The 24650-nt window shown below is 37.1% G+C and overlaps 1 protein-coding gene across 3 annotated transcripts in view; it reads right to left on the bottom strand.

Annotated features, from left to right (window-relative positions):
* Window positions 1–24650, bottom strand: part of KCNQ5 (potassium voltage-gated channel subfamily Q member 5) — a 496689-nt gene that overhangs the window by 120154 nt on the left and 351885 nt on the right. For all 3 annotated transcript variants that reach the window (XM_072832360.1, XM_072832358.1, XM_072832359.1), the window contains exon 3: window positions 16802–16928. In XM_072832360.1, coding sequence (XP_072688461.1) covers window positions 16802–16928 — 127 coding nt within the window. The remainder of the gene's footprint in view (window positions 1–16801; window positions 16929–24650) is intronic.

The following is a 24650-nucleotide window of genomic DNA, read 5'->3' on the forward strand; positions in this document are numbered from 1 at the left end:
CCACACACTAGTTTATTCAACAAATAATTTTTATTGCATGACTGCTATGAACCATGCTCTGGGGATAGAGCAATGAATAAAACAGAAAACTTTTCTGCCCTCAAGGAGCTTATGTTCTATTAGGGTAGACTGATACTAAACAAGTAAGTAAGTACAGATTACAAAGCTAGGTAGTAACAAAGTCTCTTGAGAAATTAAAAAAAAAGCAGGGCAGGTCATGGAGTCACAGAGGAGCAGGGAGTACTATCTCAGATGGAATGGCTAGGGAAGACTTCTCTGAGGGGATGACATTTGATCACTGATCTAAAAAAAGTGAAGGGCTGATCATGACCATTTCTAGGAAGAAGTATTCCAGACAGAAAATATAAACACCTTGAGGCAGAAGCATGGTCTGTGTATTAAAGGGGACGTAAAAAGGTCAATTTAGAGTGGAGTGAGGAAGGGAGTGGGTCCCGGCTAGATCATGGTAGCTTTGGTAAGAGCTTTAGACATCCTTAGAGTTGTGAGGGGTTTGGAGCAGAAGAGTGCAAGATCACATTTGTATTTTAAAAGATTGTTTTGGTTGCCTCTGGGAAACAGATTTGATGGCAAGAGTGAAAGGCCAGTAAACAAGCCATTTTATGGTCTAGACAAAGGGGAAGAAGGCAGCTTTAGAAAAGCAAGGTTAAGTGAGGAGTTGCTGAGAAGGAGTTGGATTTGGGACATGCTGTGGAGGCAAGGATGTCAAGACTTGCTGAAGGATTGATGGTGGGGTGTGATATTAGAGGGGGATGTTTGGGTTTTTGGCCTGAGTAAAACTGGGTGAAAGAAGTGTTATTTTTTTAAAAATTATTTATTTAATCATGACAGACACAGAGAGAGAGAGGCTGAGACACAGGCAGAGGGAGAAGCAGGCTCCATGCAGGGAGCCTGACATAAGACTCGATCCTGGCTCTCCAGGATCACACCCCAGGCCGAAGGCAGCGCTGAACCACTGAGCCACCGGGGCTGCCCATGAAGTGCTATTTACTGAGATGGGGAAATAATGCAGTTGGGTAGGAAAGCAGAAAGAAGGGCCATTTGAGTTGTAAAATGGACAGCTCAGTTTTGGCCTTGTTAATTTTGAGACACCCTCTAGACATCTGGAAGATAGTGGGTGAGGCTACAGTTCAGAGAGAGGTCAGGGCTGCTGGGTCAGGCAGTAGATGTGTGTGTGTGTGTGTGCACATGCACACATGCACACATGCACATATGTTTAATGCTATAGGACTAATCTCCAATATTAGTAATTTACTGAAACTACTGCTTCAGAGTATGATTGCAAATATTTAATTTCAGATATGGGGCATAGATTGGAGCATGTAACAAAGCTGTGTTTCTGTATTTATAAAAGAGAAAAGAAGCATTTGTCCTCTGAGAATCATTATAATGAGTAGGAGGCAAACATATACTATTTATTTATTTATTTATTTATTTATTTATTTATTTTAAACATATACTACTTAAGGCACACTAGTATGTTGAGTAAATTATCTAGGTGTAATCCTATCAGTCCTCGATAAATCAAGAGATTGAAAGTCATGTGTATCTCTGGATATTCAGAACATGTTTCAGGGCAATGACATGATGGCTTTATAATATGTTCCTTGATACAGAAAGTACACGAATAGCTTTTAGAAGCAGCAGTTTCCTACACTGATATCCTCAGATGTTTAAAACATTCTCCTAGAACCTATTTTCATACATACCAAATGGCAGACCTTCAGTCAGTTTCAATTCAACAGAACCCCATACCAGTATTTGACTACATATCTAAAAAAAGATTTGGATTCCCACTAGTGAATGATCAAAGTTGAAACTGCTACTGGAAACCCCCTAACATCCTATGATGAAATTCAATGCTTAGGTATCTCATTCAGTGTCATAACCTGAATGTTTATACATCAGTCAAACAACACCACTGCAGGTTTAAATTTACAGGGTAAAAACAAAACTTCTAATGAAAGTTGAAAGATACTCCCTTTTTGCACTTACTCTAAGCAGTTGAATGATATGGACTCTCTGAACCTTGGCAGCCAGTTCTGGTTAGTATTGGGATGTGTAATCTTTTCTTGAGAAACTTGATACCTATTTCCAGATGACATGCAGGTTATGATTAATCATCACCTACTACTAAAAGTTTTTGAAAGGATATCTTCAGGAAGTTCTTTGAATAGACTGTGTGTGCTATTTGGATTTTGCAGATGGAGCTGCCATTTCAGCTAAAATGTCACTAAGCAAAGGACACCTATGGATGGCAATTCATTCTAAGTATTATCTGGGGAAATTGAGAATTACCTGGCACACCTGGCTCCCTTAATCTTTTTCAATGCACAATCTCTTATTTTTAGAAATAAGAAATGGATAAAGTTTGGGCTTCTGGATAATCCTTAGGGATAAACACTGGGGTGTGAAAATGAACTTTTCCTTCTGTGAAGAATGAAAAGATAGTGCTTAAAAGGAGTGAATTTGAGTAGCTACATGCTACAAATAAACTCCTGATACTCATTATAATTTTGAAAATCCTACTTGGCGCCATGTGCAGATCCATTATATCCATGTATCTATACTTTTAGGGGGATTATTAACCAAATAGATCTTGTTTCATTGCATATCTAAGTTCCATCTTTAATTACAAAATCCTTGCCAAATTTGCCCTCATTGGCACCAGATAAGGAGCAGTTTTAAGAACTTCAAAATTCCTCGTTTGCTTTTATGTGTTACTGCTTACACCTTACAAAGTATATTGCAGTTCTTATCTGTGCTTAAAAGGAAAGAAATAGTGTTCCAGAGAGGCTCATAGAAGATAATACAATGTTACTTCCAGAGACAGGATAGAATTTGTGGTGACCACCTCTGGAAGCTGTCACTTAGACTGCAAAATATATTGTCTCCTAACAAATTCTGACAGGAAATATCCTACTTTGGACTCTCTTTTCATTATCAATTTCTTTCCTACCATCATGAACTTTTTGAATAAGACATGCTCTGTTTAAAGGAGAACAAAAACAAGGTTTATTGAAAACATGCAATGATATAACCTAGGAATCCTTTATAAAGAGGCCAGAGAGCACCTAATAGAGTTCGATACCATTCAGGAGCAGGATATTTTCCTAAAACTAACTATGGAGAAGTATCAAGAAAATGTAAGTCAAAAATAGTTTCAGATGTGCACATTTAAAAATTATAACTGGTAAGTACTCCAGAAAACCACAGAAACTTGATAAGAGATGGATTCTTAAGTCATATGATGGCAAATGTCCTGAGGATTAGCTATAGTACTTTGATATCCAAATTCCAAACACAGATCTGGAGTCTCTGGTAGGGGCTAAAATCAAATATTTTTTTTTTTTCATGATTTTTTTTTTTTATTGGTGTTCAATTTACTAACATACAGAATAACACCCAGTGCCCGTCACCCATTCACTCCCACACCCCGCCCTCCTCCCCTTCCACCACCCCTAGGTCGTTTCCCAGAGTTAGCAGTCTTTACGTTCTGTCTCCCTTTCTGATATTTCCCACACATTTCTTCTCCCTTCCCTTATTTTCCCTTTCACTATTATTTACATTCCCCAAATGAATGAGAACATATAATGTTTGTCCTTCTCCGACTGACTTACTTCACTCAGCATAATACCCTCCAGTTCCATCCACGTTGAAGCAAATGGTGGGTATTTGTCATTTCTAATAGCTGAGTAATATTCCATTGTATACATAAACCACATCTTCTTTATCCATTCATCTTTCGTTGGACACCGAGGCTCCTTCCACAGTTTGGCTATTTTAAAACATTTCGCAAAAGGCAGGAGCAAAAATATTGAGAAAAAGGCAGAATAGGAATAGAAGAGGGGCAGCCCTGGTGGTGCAGCGGTTTAGCGCCGCCTGCAGCCCGGGGTGTGATCCTGGAGACCGGGGATCGAGTCCCACGTCAGGCTTCCGCATGAAGCCTGCTTCTCCCTCTGCCTGTGTCTCTGCCTCTCTCTCTGAATAAATTAAAAAAAAAAAAAAAGGAATAGAAGAGGCATCTGTAAAGGAGCCTACAATTACAAGCAGGCGAAATAAGCACCTTATTAAAAAATGTCATCACATTCACATGACCAAATTAAAGTAGGGCACTGAAGCAATTAGACCAAAAAAAAAAAAAAAAAAAAGTAGGCAAAAGTTATTTTTCTGAAAACTACAGATAACTGAGGCAAAGGTGCTATTTTCTATCTTTCATTGCTTAGATATTTGCCACTCATTTTTTCTTTATTTCTTCATACTGTTTTTACATTGTGTGTGTGTAAGGTACAATAAGGTTTGAGGTTCTGCATATGAATGTCTACTAGCTGGAAATTTAAAAAATTTTTTACTCACTTAATGCACATTTATTGTGGCCAGAAACTGCTGGGACCTGGGTAATAGTAAAAGCAATGGATGGGGCATGGATGGAGGTGGTCAAGACACACAGGGGTGAAAAGACATTTGACATAGAAGACACTGAATGGAGCGACCATAATTGTTGGTGATGGATGTTATGATAGAAGAAGAATAAGGAGCATAGTGCAGTTAGTTAACCTAGTTTAGGGGACAGGATAGCCCTTTTGAGGAAACATAGGTTAAGCCATAATTAAGAACCTGTCAGAAACACAGCTACAAAACCTCCTCTTGTTAACCCAACATCCTTACGTACCATACACAACCATCTTTGCAGGTGACACACCTAAAGAGCTCTAGAGTCAAAAAGTTCCTGGTGTGGTTCCTTCCCTTCCTCTTTCAAAATGAAACTTATTCAAGATATGTAGACTCTCAAATTTTAAAAATTTAGTATTAAGGAAGATAATTGGAGAAAAATATTCAATAAAAACATAGAAAGAAGTCTTTGAATTGATATTTTATTTCCGATTATATTTATCAATACTAGGATTGATGAAAATATACTAAATCCATTACTAATATAATTCAGTTGAGTATGCATTACATGTCAGGCACTAAGCTAAGCACTCTGCATGTATTACTTCATTTAATCTTCTTGGGAAATCTTTGAGAAGATACAACTAAAATTCCAAGTTTAAAATTAAAGAAATATATGGAGAGCAAATTAAGGCAAATTGTAGATCATCTTTTAGAGTAGGGATTTAAAAAAATATTTTATTTATTTATTTGACAGAGATAGAGTGGCAGAAGTAGGCTCCTCACTGAACAGGGAACATGACCTGAGCTGAAGGCAGATACTTAACTGACTGAGCCACCCAGGTGCCCCTAGAATAGGGCTTTGTTAAGAGAGTTAGAAATGCTATTTTGTGTTATATCAGCCTAGACTTGTGTGGACATTCATGTGAAAATCCTATGGTAAGTTATATTTGGCATTGTCTTTTTTTGCAATGATAAAAGAGAGAAGAGAATTTACCCATTTCTGCATCCAGTATTTTGTATTTAGTTTAAATCATTGAGTTATATGTAGTTTATCTTGGGATATTATGAGATAAATATAGATCCAACCTGATCTTCTTCCCAATGAGTAATTAGTTGTTTCAACATTGCTTATGACCAGAGCTAGGATGAAGTTGAAATTCATGAATTTGGCTACATGGAGTTGTTACTAGCTTTTGACTTTTCTGTTAGGTTATGATGGAAGATCCACTGGGAGACATTAAGCAGAGTTTTGGAGAAAAAGTAGGGTCTTAGAGAATAATCTTAAGGATGAGGGATTTTTGGAAGGTTTGGGATGAAGGAGGGAGAATGACCTCTCTTTTAGATCACATCAGGACCATGACTATAGGGTCCAACTTGCTATAAGGCATCACTGGACATTGGTGGCAATTTTAAACATTTTATTCTTGAGAATCATTCTTCGAGGCTGCAGTGTAATTATATGCATCCTTTAGCAGGCAAGCATAACTAGTATTGGTCTCAGTGAAGTTTACTTGAGTAACAACTTTCTACAAAGTAAAGTTATATTTAAATAATGGGGCTTCAGGAATTTGTACAGTATTGACTTTATACATTAATTGCTCTCTCAACACTTCATCTGTGTAAACACCAAATTTACATTCGTTTGCCAGAGCATAAAGGACTCCTCCTTAATGGGCTATATTTTCATCATTTGTTTTTTGACCCAAATGGTTAAATATAAATTTCAGAAACTTCTGCTTATTAAAACAATTTTCACCTTTAACCGGTAAATGGACAAACTAGTATGTCCATATCATGGAATATTATTCAACAAGAAAAAGAAATGAACTATTGATACACACAATAATTTGGCTTGATCTCAAGAACATTATGCTGAGTGAAAAAAATGAGTCAATTTCAAAAGATCAAATATATGATTGTATGATTCCACTTACATAACATTCTAAAAATGACAAAGTTATAGTGATGGAGAACAGATTAGTGGTTCCCAGAGTTTAGGATTGCGGGGAAAGAGTGACTTTCAAAGGATAACACCCCAAATTTCTGTAGGAGGATGGGAAAATCTGTATCTTGATTGTAGAGGTGGTGAAATTAATTTATACATGTGATAAAATTTCATTTCAGTATATATAAAAAATTGAGTGAATGCAAAAATTGGTAAATAAGGATAAGGCCTGCAGTCTAATTAATAATATACATCAATATCAGCTTCCTGGTTTTGATAATTGCCCTATACTTATGTAAGATGTTATCATTGGGGGAGGCTGGGTGAAAGGTACATGGGTACATGGAAACTCTGGATTATTTTTGTAATTTCTAAGTAAGTCTAAAGTTATTTCAAAATAGAGTTGAAAAAAAGGCCAGATCTTGGGGAGATGACCATTGAGGGAAGGAACTGCACCTTTTATGATACTAGCATCTCTTTTCTCTTAGACTTTATATTAGTTAATGTCTCCTGTAGGGTGCGGGGAGATTTGGAGGTAGGAATCAGACCTCACCATATGGTTTATTTGTTCCTATGCCACATGGGGGCTATGTAGGGAGATAATCCTTCTTTTCTCGTTTTCTTTTTTGATCCTCTTGCTTATATGCTCTGTGACCCTTGATAAAGCCCCTATCCTAAGTTTCAGTTTTTTGATATATAAAATAGGGGTCATAATCTCTTCCAACTTCAGTAAGATTATTATGAGTTATGTAAGATAGTTCATAAGCATGATTTACAACCTAAACCATGAAATTAAAAAAAAAAAGAAATTTTATTCCTACTCATTTAACACCAGGTACCTCAACTCCTAATTTCCTGTCATTTTTAGCTTCAAAGAAAGATTTCTTATGTAAATACAGCTCTTAAACTATTGTCTCTTTTCTAATGTACATGCAGGAAATAGACAATGGGTGGACTAGATGGATACAGTCACAGTGAATTAGTGGAAAAATAATCAAAAGCAAAAAATGAAGCAAAGTCTCATTCATCATTTCCTTTTGTTTCAAGGAAGGCTGTAAATTGTGCATTTAACTCAATGTGGTTCTTGCTTTTAACCCAGAAGGAGCACAGAGGGGAATTATGCATGATTTTCTCTCTTATTATTAAAAAAATCCTTCTGTTTTATTTCTGACAAAAGAAGATGGTTCTGCAGCATTTTCAAGTGGAATCCTTACCTATGTTTCAGAGTAAGAAAATCAAGAAGTCCTTTGTTAATTGTGGCCAGTAGAATTAGGATCATCTTTCCTGGCATCAGACACCAACTAGAACATGCTGAAATTTGGATCCTCAAAAGAAAGTTGCTAATCTGTATAACATGGTCTCTTACCAACCTGCTGATGAATTCACTTTTCCTGTTCCTTCATTATTTTTCCATGTGTAGATTAAATGGATTATACTGTAATTAAATTTGACTCTTGCAAGAGGCGGTGCTTTGGAGCAATGAGCTATGGGGAGGCTGGCATTCTATTCCAAGCTTCACTGCTAACTTAAGGGCTGAGAACAAAGCACCCCCACTTCCTGGAGCCTCGGTTCTTTCTGTCTATGAAGGGAGATAAACAATGTCTCAGAGGAACATGGTGCTGCTTTATGAGTTCTATATTCTAATTGAGCTCCAAATTCCTTTATAGAAAGGTACTCTTTGAAGAATTAAAGGTGAATTTATATTGTTGTTGTGACTCTTAATAGGAATAAAGCTTTAAAATCTAATTTTAAATGCCTCCCACTGCACAGTACATTATCCATGTTCTTAAATACTGCAATCAGCTGTGCACTGAGCTTCTCTGTGGTATTTATTAAAAAAAAAAAGCAGCACCATGAATACATACTGTAGAACATTTTCAAAGCCATGTGCAGTGGTTTTAACTGCAGGACTTCCTCTGAAGTTAATGGGACTCATACTGGCAAATTCCAAGCACCACTTTGAAAATTTACCCCATAGTGATAGTTTAATGCTTCTTATTGATCATAAGTCTTCAGATAACATCTCAAGGCAAAAAGGGACAATGTCTCAAAGGAAATAAATAATCTTTAATGAAACAAATCTGCATTTCAACAATCATAACTAAGAGTATGCAGCAAAGTCCTTTAGTAAGCAGGCCCCTGGGAACTGCTCATTGGTGATAGTTACCAGTGGGGCTGGAACAGACTTTCCATGACATTCTCCTAATTCCAGTTTCTTATTGAAGATAATACATTTTCTTTTAATTTTGAAATTTCATGTTTCTAAGGGTAGATATGTATAGGTATATGTAAAAGTCAGAAGGAATAGATTTCTATCCTTCTGAATAAGTAATAATTTATAAAGGAATGATAGGAAGTTCAAACAGGTACAGATAACTAAAAAACTCCGAGCCTTATATAGCCATACTTTTCATTGCCTGACCCAAAATTTTTTCTTGTTTTTAAAACGCAGGTATTCACCATTTAGCAAGCTATTAGATGCTTGCTAGTGGCCCATCTCAAGAAGCTGTCCTGTATCAGGACAACTGCCTGTATCAGGCAACTATTTTATGTCCTCAAATGGCCTATATGGTCTCAGGGTGTGCTGGTTCCTCCAGCATTTCCTACTACTTTACCACTGCTCACAGGACTCCAGTCACAATAACCTTATGTCTCTTCCATATATATGCTGTTGGGTCATAAGAATATTTCCAGTTACTATACCCTGGCCTGGAAAAATCTGTGCTTAAATCCCATGAAAGGCTCCTTTTTGATATTCAGGTCAACTTGAGTGTCCACTCCTTAAAAAAATTCTCTTGGGCCACCTAGTATAAAGAAGCCCCTGCGATGCCTGGGTGGCTCAGTGGTTGAGCATCTGCCTTTGGCTCAGGGTGTGATCCCAGGGTCCCTGGATCAAGTCCCATATCAGGCTCCCTGCGTGGATCCTGTTTCTCCCTTTTGCCTATGTCTCTCTCTCTCTCTTTCTCTCTCTCTCTCTGTGTGTCTCTCATGAATAAATAAAATCTTTAAAAAAGATAAAATCTTGCATGTTAAAGAAAAGAAGCCCCTAATCTCTTTGTTTTATTTTTTTCATTGCAATTATCTCTAGTTGACACTACCTTGTTTAAAAAAAAAATTGCATATTATTTTTCTCCATCCACTGGAATAATGCTCTACAAGGAGGCCCTTGCCCATATGGCACAACACAGTCTCCCTAGCATATAGAATCATGCTTGGTCATGGGGGATGTTATATAAATGTTTACTGAATAATTAAGCTCAAAACCTTGGGTGTCTTTTGCTTCTCTGTCTTATATACTCAGTCATGATATTCTATGTCCTTCTTACTAAGACTGCTATCTCCATCACCTTTGTTCTATATCGGCATAATTAGTCTCCCTCCTACCAGTTTTGCCTTTCTCTAAGTAGGTACTATGTTTTATTCATCTTTGTGTCTTCTGCACCAAAGATCATGTTTGGCACATAATAAGTGTTCTGTGAATGAATTTTCTTACATAATACTAGTAGAATATATCACAGTGCTCTAGTGAAATTTATAGAAGGCATGGGGAATAATCTTTAGTTATTCATTTCCATCTAAGGGCATTATGTATATGGTCAAGTCATATCAGCTAATCAAGCTAGTTTATAAGTTCAAATTTTGTACTAACTCAACAATTATTTGTTTAGACAAATTTCTCCATAGTCTACTAACATTAACAAACAATAGAAAGCATTTCTGGAAGTAATATCTCTTCTCTGGAGATATCCCCAATTAGGAAATACCCAGAGAACTTTATGACAACATTGTTCAAGAAAGTAAGCAATCAAAAAAAAAAAAAAAAAAAGAAAGTAAAGAAAGTAAGCAATCTTATACAAGGCAAGTAGGCAAGTAAGTCTGTTTTAGAACCCCATTTCCCTTTTACGTTAGAAAGCTGAAATAGATAACCTGATTTAGTTGATATAATAAGGCTGATACATAGGACTAATACTACAATTAATATTTTGTAAAGTCTGGGCAGCCTTTGTGGCGCAGCGGTTTAGAGCCGCCTGCAGCCTGGGGTGTGATCCTGGAGACTCAGGCTCGAGTCCCACATTGGGCTTCCTGCAGGGAGCCTGCTTCTCCCTCTGCCTGTGTCTCTGCCTCTCTCTTCGCTCTCTCTGAATGAATAAATAAATAAATCTTTTAAAAAAATATTTTGTAAAGTCTGGCTTCTCATTCAAAGATCTTGGATTACTAATGATGAATGTGAAAGTATCAGATTCTTTGTAAGTTGATGACAGTGGGCAAGTTTTAATTAAATTTAATTTTAAAATACTAATAAACAATAAGGGCAATCATATTACAGTTGAGTAGTAAGCTACAGTAAGAAACAGATACCTGGTCATTGTCCTGGGTTTCCAGCCTACAGCTCCTAAAACCTTTGAAATCTCTAGAGTGGTAATTATCTTTTTATGCTAATGAGATGACTGGTAGCTGGAGGTCCCCAGACAATTTCAGGATGAGTGTTGGTTACTAGAAGGACCAAGGCATGATTAGAAAGTTGGAACTTTCAGCCCTATCCCCAGACATCTGGCAAGGGAACAGGGCCTAGAGACTGAATTCAGTAACCAATTTGCCAATGATTTGGTTAATGATGTTTATGTAATGGAATCTCTGTGAAAATCTCTAAACCATAAGCTTCAGACATCTTCCAGACTGGTGAATATGCCAAGGTACTGGGAGGATGGCATGCCTGGAGAAATTGTGAAAACTCTATGTTAGCCATTCCTTTGCCTCAAGTACCTTACCTTATGCATCTCTTCCACTTGACTGTTCTTGAACTGTATCATTTATAATAAACTGATAATAGTAACTAAAGAGCTTTCCTGAATTCTGGTAGTCATTCTAGTGAATTACTGAACCTGAGGTGTGGGAGGGTTATGGGAACTCCCAAATGTGTAGTCAGCCTGGCAGAAGTGTGTATAGCCTGGCATTTAAAGTAGGGGGTTAGAGAGTGTCTTGTGGGACTAGTCCTTTACCTGTGGGTTGTGCTAACTCCAGGTAGTTAGCATCAGAATTCTATTGAATGGCTGAACACAAACTTGGGTGAATCTTGGTTCTTTTACCTACTATATTTCTTTTTTTTTTAAGATTTTATTTATTTATTTGAGAGAGTGAGAGAGCACAAGCAGGGGGAGCAGCAGAGGGAGAGGGAGAAGCAAATTCCTCATTGACCAGGGAGCCTGTTGTGGGGTTCAATCCCAGGAAGCTTCATCCCAGGACCCTGGGATCATGACCTGAGCAGAAGGCAGACGCTTACCAGACAGAGCCACCCAGATGCCCCTCTATGTTTCTAACATTGAACAAGTTTCTTAAGCCCAATTTTACCTCATTATTTATGAAATATGATATTATTATATCTATGTAGGATTAAATAAGACAATATTTATAGAGTGCTTAGAGAAGCACCTAGCATATAGCCAAATCTCAATATATATCAGCTCTCAACTAGAAGGATTGAAATAACCTTAGTGTTCTGTGATCCATTAGTGCAACAGGGTTTAATCATTCTCAGATGGTCCAACCAATCATATGGAAGGAATCTATATGTACTGTGGGAATTTGAATGCTTAGAAGAGTAGTAGCAGAAGAGTAAATGACCCTCTGAAAATCATCTGAGGGGATAGAATTTCTACTAAAGGGAGTAGAGATTGGAAGATAAGGAAAATGATATGATTCAAGAGCAAAATATGGGGAAGGCAGAGAACTGGAAACATGATGTTTCAAATCTAGGAGCCAGGGGCAGTTTGGGGAGTCTTTGATATAATTTCTGAGCATATTAGTGGCCTCTTATTTTTATTTTTAATTTATGATAGTCACAGAGAGAGAGAGAGAGAGAGAGAGAGAGAGAGAGAGGCAGAGACATAGGCAGAGGGAGAAGCAGGCTCCATGCACCGGGAGCCCGATGTGGGATTCGATCCCGGGTCTCCAGGATCGCGCCCTGGGCCAAAGGCAGGCGCCAAACCGCTGCGCCACCCAGGGATCCCTTAGTGGCCTTTTAATAATATAAACTCACAGATGTGGCCTTGGCTGTATGGTTGATCTTAATAAGGGCTTTGATTTGGTTTTAGCCAAAGCAGAAGTTGGTTATTTTTCTCTCATTAAAAAAATACACTCATTGTCATTTTCCTGAGTGACTATCTCATGTCAAAAGCATATATGCTCAACTCATAGGGGAAACATCTGTGCTGTGCTTTGCCACTTTTGTCCTCTTGTGGATATATTACACTGAAGGAAAACTGTTAAAATAACAAGAAGAAATCAACTTATATTTATCTTCAAATACAGATACAAGATTAATAACAGACTGTTTTTTTCTGCTTCCCTGAGACACACTGCAAGACCGAGAAATATGGCTCTGTTATATCTGTCTTTAGAAAGAGTCACCAGGGAATCCAAAAAAGCCCTGTTAGAAGTAATTTGTTGGCTTCCTGACACCTCAGGCTCATTATTGTGATCTAAGTACCAGCCTTTGGTACTATTTGCAATTTTCAGGGAGGTCATTAACGAAAGCTAAGAAAAAGAATGACTACAAAATCAGTCTTGGAGGTTATTTCACACATTCTTGATACTGAGGTCTTTGAGTGAGTGTTTGGTGTTTGAATGTAGAGCAATAAACAAGCAGCCAGCCCAGATAAGTGAAGGGCAGACTGGGGAGTCACCCCAAAATGTACTTGACTCTCCAAATTGCTAATGCAGTGATTATTGCCCATGGCTATAGACATGTTACTTCAAAAGAGCCTTTGAGGAGAGATGTAAATTGAACACACAAAAGGAAGAATTCTGTAATTAAAGATAAGATTTTACCAGTTTGCAAAGCGAATTTCCAAAACCAAGCAGAGATAAATCAATATGGTAATGAAAGAAAGCGCCCAATTAAAAAAAAACAAACCTGAGAAAATATTTTCCCCCCTAGGTTAAAGTTGTTTAAAATATACTCTCCAAACACAAGTATATGGTGATATTTTAATTTAAAATGTTCCTCATTCTGGATAGAATGCAAGGCTAGAGAGGGTTCAGGAGGGAGCAGTTCTAGTCTTTGGGAATTAGCCCATGGGTCTCTAGCAGCTTGTTTCCAAATACTATCAGCTGGTCTGTTGGGCCCAATAATATATGAGGCTCACTAGCTGACCATTGCAGTAGTGTTAGTGTGTTTCTAGCTGGAAAGAACACTGATGTGCCCACAGAAAGCATTTCCCAAGTTGAAGAACAACTAGGCTACCACCATCTTTTCTATATTCTTTTCTTAAACACTCAAGATTGCTGAAAATATTTGGGTGTGTATTTGGCATGTTCAGAGTAATCAAATCTTACAAATACATAAAGCCTTGAGAGATTAGCTACATTTGCAAAACAGAACAGTTTTCAGAGATAGATAAGAGACACGTTCTTTCTTTCCTTTTTTTTTTTTCATTTTGCCACAATAAATTCGGTTGAACAAAGGAATCACAGGGTTCACTTCACATTGTACTTCATCATTTTACCACTAGTATCAATCATTTTTATAGACCTATTAAACAGGCCTAGAATGGGTTTCCACAGTCACCTGCTACAGCCTGCTGCCTTCAGGCAGGTAACATTTGGTTCCTCTATGTAGCTTAAATTTTACTGACATCACACTGAAGTGCCACATTTGAACATGCTCCACTATAATATCAGTTCACCATGATAGGTCCAAAGGTGACTAAGATTACAGATATCCTAACATCATTTTTAGAATCACATATTCTACCAAGGCCACAAGGATCTGAGACAGGAAGAGAACAATTAAAGAAAAGATGTGCTGAGGTATCTATAGCTGAAAACATCGGTCAAAAGGCAGCAGGCATCTGGGAAAGAACTTTCTTTTTAGCTTGGAGGCCAAAAATACATTGGCATTGCCACTGGAATTGAAACAAAGCCAATTTTTAATTGGCTTTTAAAATCTGGAATGGAACATTCCTGTAGTCATCCATGAACCGACCTCATCCTGTAGAAGCTGAGTGAATCTTGGCCAACCATCTGCCTTGTGAATTGTTTTGTTTGGGTCCCTCATAGGACAGAAAGTACTTGCAATAGTTTCACATGAAGTTAAAGTCCTTCAGGATGTCTCTTGAGCTGAGAATTCAAAAGAGAAACTGGTCTCTAGAGAGAAAAATCAAATGCCTTCACTGATATGCCTTGGGGCTGGCTAGACCCGCTGGGCTGGGAGTTACTACCTTCTCTCCTCCTAGCATGATGGCTTCTGAAAAGGAGTAAAGCCTATTCTTACAGAAGACAGACAGCTGGACAGGTAGATTACATTAGTGAAAGCCACATGAAGTATTTTAAGATAGGTTTAACTTAGAATTTTACTAGATTCACCAATGTAAATTCAGTGCTTCATGCACAGCCACACTTCCAAAGGGTTTGGTTGAATGAACAGTGACCCTTTCGAAATGTGCATACTCTGAAATTAACTCAGTAGGACAGTGTGTGGGGAGTCCATCTCTTCTCCCATCCCCAGGATGGTGCTCCACCTATCCACCTATGCAACAAGGATGGAATAAAGGAGTCTTCTCAGCAGTGGCCAGGGATGATGAGACAGTTTCTTCAAGTCCTTCTTTTTTTTTTTTTTTTTTTTTATGATAGTCACACAGAGAGAGAGAGAGGCAGAGACATAGGCAGAGGGAGAAGCAGGCTCCATGCACCGGGAGCCCGATGTGGGATTCGATCTCAGGTCTCCAGGATCGCGCCCTGGGCCAAAGGCAGGCACCAAACCGCTGCGCCACCCAGGGAGCCCTCTTCAAGTCCTTCTTAAGTCCACCCTGAGGTTATTGCAAGGAACAGCGGGGTGAAGGAGGAAACTGAGAAGATTAATCAGCAATACCTGACACCTCAAATGAAATGGAAAGCCGGTTGTTGATGAAGAAAATCTAAATAAGATCATGAATAAAAACATACTTCTGTAAATGGGAAGTAGCTGAAATAAGTAAGCCTCACCAAGAACTTTAAGTATTTGGATTTCAATGGCTGCCAAAGAAATGGGAAGAAAAAAAGAGCAAGAAAACCAAATGTAACTTTTATACAACAACAACAACAGCTTTTATATCAAGGTTTTTTTTTTCCCCCCTAAAGGAAGAACATTCTATTTTTTTTTTTTATTTTTTTATTTATGATAGTCACAGAGAGAGAGAGAGAGGCAGAGACACAGGCAGAGGGAGAAGCGGGCTCCACGCACCGGGAGCCCGACGTGGGATTCGATCCCGGGTCTCCAGGATCGTGCCCCGGGCCAAAGGCAGGCGCCAAACCGCTGCGCCACCCAGGGATCCCAGAACATTCTATTTTTTAAAAAATAGAGCTATATTCTTCAAAAATGAATGTCCTACAGACAAGGAAAGGCTTAGGAGCTGCTCTAGATGAAAACACACTAGAGGGACAGGGCAGCTAAGTGCAATATGTCATACTAGATTGGATCTGATACTGGAGAGGAAAGCATGCTATAAAGGACATTATTAGGTCAATTGATAAAACTAGAATACAATCAGCAGATTATGTATTGTATTAATGTTCAACTTCTGGAAGGAATATCCTTATTCTTAGGATATCCTATGTGAAAGAATATCCTTACTCTTAGGAAGTCTACGTTGAGATATTTAGGGATAAAAGACTATGAGGTAGGCAATTTACTTACAAAAATAATTGTTTAATTTCAAAATTGAGATATAGTTGAGTAGGTTTTCAATTTTATGGTAGACTTTTAAATATATTACTGGCAGATGCCAGATCTTAAGATGCTGTATGGCACTGTCATTAAAAAGTATAATTTCAGGCTGGTCCCCAGGTGATGGAATCCCTCTGAAACCACAACATCTAGAGAGCCTCAGAGAAGTGGTATTCATTTGAGGACTGCCAACAGTGACCTCTGCATAAAGTAAGCCATACTTGTAATCATTCTTGAGGCATGCTAGCTGATATACTTTATCAGGGCTAATACATCGCTATACACTCCAGTTGATCTAGAGCATAAAAGGAGTATTGCTTATATTGTAGAGCCAAAAGGGGCTTTTATACTTATTGAAATCGATGCTTCCCTAATTCAGGATACTGGAGAACCATACATTTCAGTATAACTTAATTTGATACAAGTGGATATTCTGAAGCCAGACCATCTGGCCCAAACTCCTGCTCCACTATTGACTACATGTATGTCTTTTAGAAACTTACTTCACCTCTCTTTGCCTCAGTTTCCTTATTCATAAAAATAAGGATTAAAAAAATACTTAAGTCCTAGTATTATGTAAGGATTAAATGAGTTGACACTTTGAAAACACAAGAGTGCCTGGCCCATGATAAATACTCCAGGAATGTTATTTTTTAATGTTGATTAAATATTGCAATAGAGGAGACAGAAGAAGAAAATATGCAGTGTCATAAATCCATATCTTGGACTGTGATATTCACCTATAACACAGAAGGGCTTTCGGGCAAATCTCAGTCTTCCTTGCCATCCTCTATATCGACAACAGCAACCTGCAGACCAGATCCGAATGATGAACTCCAAGCCAAAGACGACAATCATCACGAACTCCTAAAATATGAAATAAGACATGTTAAAGAGAGGCTTTACGGAGCAAACCAGAGGGAGAGGCTCCATGGGCATTTTTGGACATTTAGGCACTTCATCTAAAACCTATAGTCATTAATGCCTAGAGTTAGCATCCCCTCTTCTTTAAAGCAAACTAAACATGGAGCACATGTGAACCTCACATTGTCTGCATTTTCCATCATGGAATGCTATTCCTTTTCAAAGTCCCTCACACTTTGTAATTTAGGAGTTGTTTTTAATACTAAACATGCTGGTTGAATTACAGATCTGCCTTGTGTAGAATATACAGAGTAACTGACTTTAGCTACCCGGTAACATGTGAAATATCTGAGATGAAAGAGGGGACCCTGAAAACATAGCTTTATACTTTTACAAAAAACAGACCTTCATTCTGTTGCAAGAAGTGATATAATCCCTAAACACTTAAGAGTCATTCTTAGAGAAAAAGAAGTAAACATATTGAAGTATACTGAGTTCTTTTGTTAATGGTGTCAAAACCTTCTTATGAGTCAGAAAGTTTCAAAGGCATTATTGTGTGTGTGACACATATATTCTTTGTCTGAAGTACGACACTGAATCCTCAAAATCTTAAGTTTATTAATTCTTATGTTGTCTTTTGGTAAGAGATACCCAGAAAATAAGATCTACTTCAGCAAAATGACTGAGATTGTTTAGGAATAGCTTGAGTGAACCCTGGGGAAAGGTCAACTATAAAGGTCAACAACTCATTAAGTACCGGGTCATAAAATGAGAAACCAAATGAAATTTGTAAGAATAAAGCAGCTCTGGAGCAAGCTTGTCATAGTCCCCTTGTTGTCCCTTTATAGGGACAGGCAACTGAGTTTATTACCAAAATTTATTTTCCTTTAAAAAATAATTTCCTTTCTTGTTTTTAAATAAGGGTCGACTAGCATTTATAATGCAGAACAATGTTTATTAAATGATATTATTATAATTAATTAATTAATTATAAAAGTGATACATGGTCTTACTAAAACCTTAAAACATCACAGAAACCTAGAGCACAGAAAGTAAAGGACCTAATCTCCCACCCCACATACCAAGATAAAAACTGTTATCAAATTTAGAAAAATGGCATTTTTATTGCAAGTTTCAGGCAAATGTTTCTCTTTTCAGTCAGCACATATGATAATATTTTGCACTTTTGAAGAGCCTAGTAGAGACAGATCATTCTATCCTGTTATTTTGCATGAAGTAAGACAAATATTTTTCATGATGAAAAATTAATCTCCAATATCACTGCTGCTTACTTAACAGTGATTTAAAACTACCTATGGAATAAATCTCCAAAAATGACTTTATGCACAGATAACCAAAACTATGGTCAACATACACTCATTGATGATATGAGGGTTTTGTTTTATTTTGGCTTGGCTTTGCTTTTGAGTCTATATCTAGGTAGTTGAGTCTATTCATTCATTAAGGTGGCTAAAGTGCCAGAGCACCTATAGTCAATCCAGTACATCTTTCCACATAGAAAAAACATGCTGAGAGGTCTGAGATGCCCAGGTAGTTGTGTCTATGTTCAATCTAGCTTTCTGGCAGGTCCACTTTTTTATCTCTCCCTCTACCTCCTACTTGTGCCAAGAAGTTCAGCATGCCACTGGTGAGAGGCCCTGTTATAATGTATGCCCCAAAGCTTGAGCAACTAGGCACATCACACAGTGATTTTTTTTCATAGAAACAGATGACACCAACAGATGCACAGTCATTATTCTGAAGCAAGGTAGGTCACCACTGTACCATTTCTTTGTTGCACTGAGGCAGGCAGGGTAGATTCAACCTACAAATTCTGTACTCAGGGTCCCTTATTCAGGAATATTGCTTGCTGCTTTTTTTTTTTTTTTTTTTTAAGAGTTGGGGGAATGAGTGAAATAAGTCAATTGGAGAAAGAAAATTATCATATGGTTTCACTCATATGTGGAATATAAGAAATAGTGAAAGGGACTAGAAGGAAAGGAGTGAAATGGAGTGGGGAAAAATTAGAGAGAAAGACAAACCATGAGAAAATCCTAACTCTGGGAAACAAACAAAAGGTTGCAGAAGGGGAGGTGGGTGGAGGATGGGGTAACTAGGTGACAGGCACTAAGGAGGGCACATGATGAGATGAGCACTGGGTATTATACTATATGTTGGAAAATTGAATTTAAATAAAATATTAAAAAAAGAGTTGGGGGAAACACCCTTCATTTCCTAATAAAACAAGAGGAAGTTGCAATTGGATTTTGCCACAGGGTCACAATTTCTGCCATGGGGGAAGTATATGAGGGTCAGAGTTCTCTCCTTACTAGACCATTACTTGGTGTTCTCTATAAGGGCTAAATTTTTTAAAAAAGATTTATTTATTTATTTGTGTGAGAGAGAAATAGAAAGTGTGCACACACAAATTGGGGGGAGGGGCAGAGGGGGCAGGAGAGAATATCCTTGCTGAGCAAGGAACCTACCCCAGCTCTTTTTTCTATGTTTGCTTCTAGCAGTTTTATAGTTTCAGGCCTTGTATTTAAATATTTCATTCATTTTTGAGTTGATTTTTATATATGGTGTGAGAAAAGGGTCCAGTTTCATTCGCTGCATGTGAATATACAGTTTCCCATTCATGGTAAAAACTCTCAGCGAGTTAGGATCAGAGGTTTATTGTTTCAATTTGATAAATAGCATCTACAAAAAAAACTATAGCTAATGTCATAATTAATGGTGAAAGATTGAATACTTTCCCCTAAAATTAAGAACAAGGTAAGATGTTAGTTTCATCACTCTTATTCAACATAGTTAAATAATACAATCACTGCAGTAAGGGAAGTAAAAGAAATAAAAGGCATTCAAAGGTAGACATAAGACAGCCTCTATTTGCAGATGACATGATTGTTTCCAGAGAAAATTGCAAGGAATCTTTAAAAAAAATGCTTAGAACTAATAAGTGAGTTCAGTAAGGTTTCAAGATTTAAGATCAACATATAAAAATCATCACATTTCTGTATATTAACAATGAGTATGCGGAAACCAAAATTAAAAGCACAATATTATTTATAACCATTCCAAAGAAAATAAAATGTTTAGCTATGCACTTAACAAAACATGTAAAGGATATGCATGCTGAAAATTACAAAATTTTCATAAGAGAAATCAGAAAAGACCTAAATAAAGGGAAATATGTTCATGAATTGAAAAACTCAACACAATAAAGATGTCAACTTTTCATAAGTTGACATATAGGTTAATGAAATTTCTATCAAAATCTCAGCAAAATTGATTGATTGATTGATTTGAGAGAGAGAGCATGCATATATGTGAGTGGAGTGACATACAGACGGGGAGGGAGAAGGAGAGAGAATCTGAAGCAGACCCCACTGAGTGCAGAGCCTTATGCAGGGCTTGATCTCACTATCCAGAGATCATGACCTGAGCTGAAACAAGAGTTGGACTCTTCATTGACTGAACCATCCAGGTGCCCCTCAGGAAGCTTATTTTGTAGACACAAACAAACTTATTCTAAAATTTATATGGAAAGTCACAGGCCCTAGAAGAGCTTAAAAATATCCTGAAAAAGGAGAAAAAAACTGGGGAGAGTTAATTTATCTGATATTAAGGCCTACTATATACTTTTAGTAATCAAAACTGTGTGGTATTGGTGGAGAGTCAGACACATATAGAAAAATGGAACAGTACAAAGAACTTAGAAATATACCAGACAAATATAGATTTGGATAAAGGTACAAAAATATGGATTTTCTTGATAAAGGTACAAAAGCAATTCAATGGAGGAAGAAATAGCTTCTTTAAAAAATCATTCTAGGACAATTGGATATCCATATGCAAAAAAAAATGAACCTCAATCTATAGCTCATACCTTATACTGAGATCTATTCAAAATAGGCTGTAGGCTTAAATGTTAAAGCTACGAAACTTTTAGTAAAAAGCACAGGAAAAAATTTTTGGAATTTGTGTGAAGCAAAGAGTTTTTAGACCTGACACCAAAGCACAAAAAATAAAAGGAAAAAATTGATAAATTGGACTTCATCAAAAGAAGAGGATGAAAAGACACACTATAGACTGGGAGAAAATATTTGCAAACCACATATAAAAACTCTCAAACCTTAATAGTAATAAAATCCAATTGGAAAATGGGCAAAAGAAATGAATACACATTTCACTAAAGAGGATATAGGAATGGCAAATAAGCATATGAAAAGAAATTCAACATCATTACCACATGGGAAATACAAATTAAAACCACATGAAATAACACTACACACCTATCAAAATGGCAAAAGTAAAAAACTGTGCCCACACAAAATGCTGAGAAGAATGCAGAGAAACTAGATCACTTATGCATTGCTGGTTTCTAGAAGAAAACAATTTGATAGTTTCTTATAAAACTAAACATGTAGTTACTATAAGATTCAGCCATTGTACTCTTGGGCATTCATGCCAGTGAAATAAAAACTTATATTTATACAAAACTCAGTATATAAATGTTCACAGTGGATTTATTCATAGTGACCAAAACCTGAAAACAGTCCAGATGTCCTCACCATGTAAATGGTTAAACAAGCTGTGGTACATCTACACAATGGACTACGTACAAATCAACAGTAAAGATAAACGAAATATTGATACACACAGCAACTTGGGTGAATCTCTAGGGAATTATGTTGAATACATAACATTTTTGAAATGAAAAAGTTTTAGAAATGCAGACCAGATGAGTGGCTGCAAGAAGTCAGGGATGGGGGAGTGGTGGAAAGGAGGATGTGACTATAGTTATTAAAGGGCAACTTGACAGGTCCTTGTGGTGATGGAGCTGTTTGATGTCTTGACTGTTGTCTTGACATGACTCTCTACATGTGCAAAAATTATAGAACTGAATACCCACATACAAATACATACATGCCCACATAAAAATACTCTAAGAAAAACTGGGAAAATCTCAATAAGATCTGTGGATTGTATCAATACTATTCTTTTGCTTGTGATAAAGTTTTCCAAAATTTTATCATTTGGGGAAACTGGGTAAAATGTATATAGGATATTATTATTGTATTATTTCTTACAACTGAATGTGAATCAAGAATTATTTCAAAAAAATTTCAGTGAAAAAAAAAGCCATCGCCCATCATCTAGCCAATAGGTAGACTCAGAAATGTGTTGCTCTTCAAATTGAGATACTAGACATGCTCTCACTGTGTTTTGGTTTAATGGTACTCTTTAAATGACCCTTTGGATGGAGTCTCCTTATTTTATTTTCAAATGACTTAAAAATACAAACATCTGCTATGCTCAGTTGAAATGATTTAGATTAGGGATGGTTCTGATCTTTGTTGGATCAGCCATGTGACAGGTTCTGGTGCCTTTGCTGCTGTACTTCAGGATAAATCAGTTCATTTTCTCTCACTTGTTTTTAATTGAAATAAAATGTTCATTATTTACTCAAGTGGTTGCTAAAGAGATTAATGAATAATTATTGGAGTACTTGACCTACTTGGAGGAAAGCTGCAATGTAAGCTGGTGTTATTAACAAAGGTTCTGTCCTTTATTGAAGCTTCTAAAAGCTTGGCTTTGACAGCTCTCTATAGAACAAAAGGCAATGTTTATTATTTTTATCACCTGTCTTGAAGGAGTTATAGTGTTTCCTCATTTGTACTCACAGAATTTTGGTAAAACACAGAATACCTTTCCTATTCTTAAAGACTAAGAAATTGCATATAGAAATTAAGAAACCCAACAGGCAGTGGTAGAGCTAGTCCTAGGCTCTATCTAGAATACTTATTAAGAACACTAACCTAGCACTAACTCTCTTTTCTAGATATTAAGGAATAATCTTTATGTAACTCACGAGAGAACTGTGATGCTATTTCATTAATATAGGTGACTTTGCTGTACAATTCAAGATTTAAATTTTGTTCTTGCAGCTAATTTATTTTTGAGTTACTCAAAGTGGTTTTAGGTATAGACTGATTGATTTTTTGATACAAATTCACAACGCCTAACAGCTCATGTTCTAATTGTTTTCTCATTAATTAATTAATAGCCCTGTTCATTAAAACACAGTGACCTTTGTCTAATCTACAAGCTGTCTGCTGTGACCATTAGTTTTTTCTGGTTTTATGTCATCAAATGGCATTTTTGTGAAGATGAAATGCCAACATTATAAACCCCATGACATTTGCATCAATTCTTGAAGAGCTGTGGCTAATTAGACATAAAAAATTGGAAGTACTTACTTTATTCAGAATATCAACATAATCAATTTCTTGCTATTTTTGCTCCTTTGTGTGTATGTGTGTGTGTGTGTGTGTGTGTGTGTGTGTCAAAGTAACATAGGGCTAGCAGGCCAGCATGCCTCTTCACAGAATCCTTGGAGGGAAAGATCTGTGACGTAAACTGAGTCATAAATTTTAAAGAAAGGCAACAGTCAGAAGGGTTGCACTTATAATTCTTTGTAATTTGGAAAATTCTATGAGTATAATACACACTAAGGAAGTGAAATTAAGATCTAGAGATTGCTCCACATTTAAATCAGAATATGGAAATAAATACACAAAAGCAGGTCATCTTTTGGATATTTGTCTCCTCCAAGAACAGAAAAAGACCCTAAACACATGTTTACTGACCATCTCTTAGAGGCCATTATGTGCATCCATTGTCAATTTAACTTCCTTTCACATTTCTCCTTTCTTTTCAGGGTGGCATATTAACTATTAATATCCTAGAAGAGAATCTGAGAGAATGAATGTCTTCCAAAGGGACTGATTTGACTTGGGGTTGAAGATATGTCAATATCTTCAGGATTACACTTGCATCTAGGGAGGGGAGTGATGAGAATATGACAGAGCTTTACTAAGTTGCTTAGTAGACACTGAGTGGGCTTGTGCAGAGAAAGGGATATGGAACTAGGAATAGGGTAGGGATGGGGAGATCAGAACAAGGTGTGAAAGGGCATGGATGCTTCCTGCTTTTGGAAACAGTGATTGAGATGGTTTTGAAAACCAGTATCTGGGGATGGCCTTTTTTCCTGTGAGGCTTAGGAAGATACCGATAGATGAGTCCATTTCAGGAGCATGAGGGAAGCCCAGTGCCCCCTAAGGTCTTTCCTTTTCCTGATGGATGATTCCTGAAACTTGTCTAGAAATCATTTATCCTTTCAAGTTTTTCACTCCTATTAAAGTGCAAATCTCCCTCTGAAAAGTAATTCATTAACCATATTTATATGCAATGTTCATTTAAAAAAAAAGATTTTATTGTTTTTTAAAGTAATCTCTGGACCCAACATGGGGCTCAAACTCACGACTCTGAGATCAAGAGTCACCACCAACTGAGCCAGCCAGGCACTCCTGCAATGTTCATTTATCCCAGGAGATTTTCACTGGGGCTTAGGGAAGGGAGTAGTTTGAAAATGTGTCATCCCAAATGGCTGATTTACACTTATTACCAAAGAAGGCAGTTGTCTGCAAGCCAGGAAGAGGGGCCCTCATTGGGGAATAAAACCAATCATTACCTTGATCTTGAACTTCTAGCATCCAGAACTGTGAGATATAAACATCAGTTGCTTAAGCCACCCAGTCTATGTATTTCGTTGTAACAGCCCAAGCAGACTAAGACAAATGGCTTTGGTGCTACCAAGAGACTGAGAGTCACGTCAGGACTGGGCGTGTTTTTGGAGAACTTTCAGAACTTATTATTTTT

Source organism: Canis lupus, chromosome 7 (assembly GCF_048164855.1).
Source record: "Canis lupus baileyi chromosome 7, mCanLup2.hap1, whole genome shotgun sequence".
Lineage (NCBI taxonomy): Eukaryota > Metazoa > Chordata > Mammalia > Carnivora > Canidae > Canis > Canis lupus.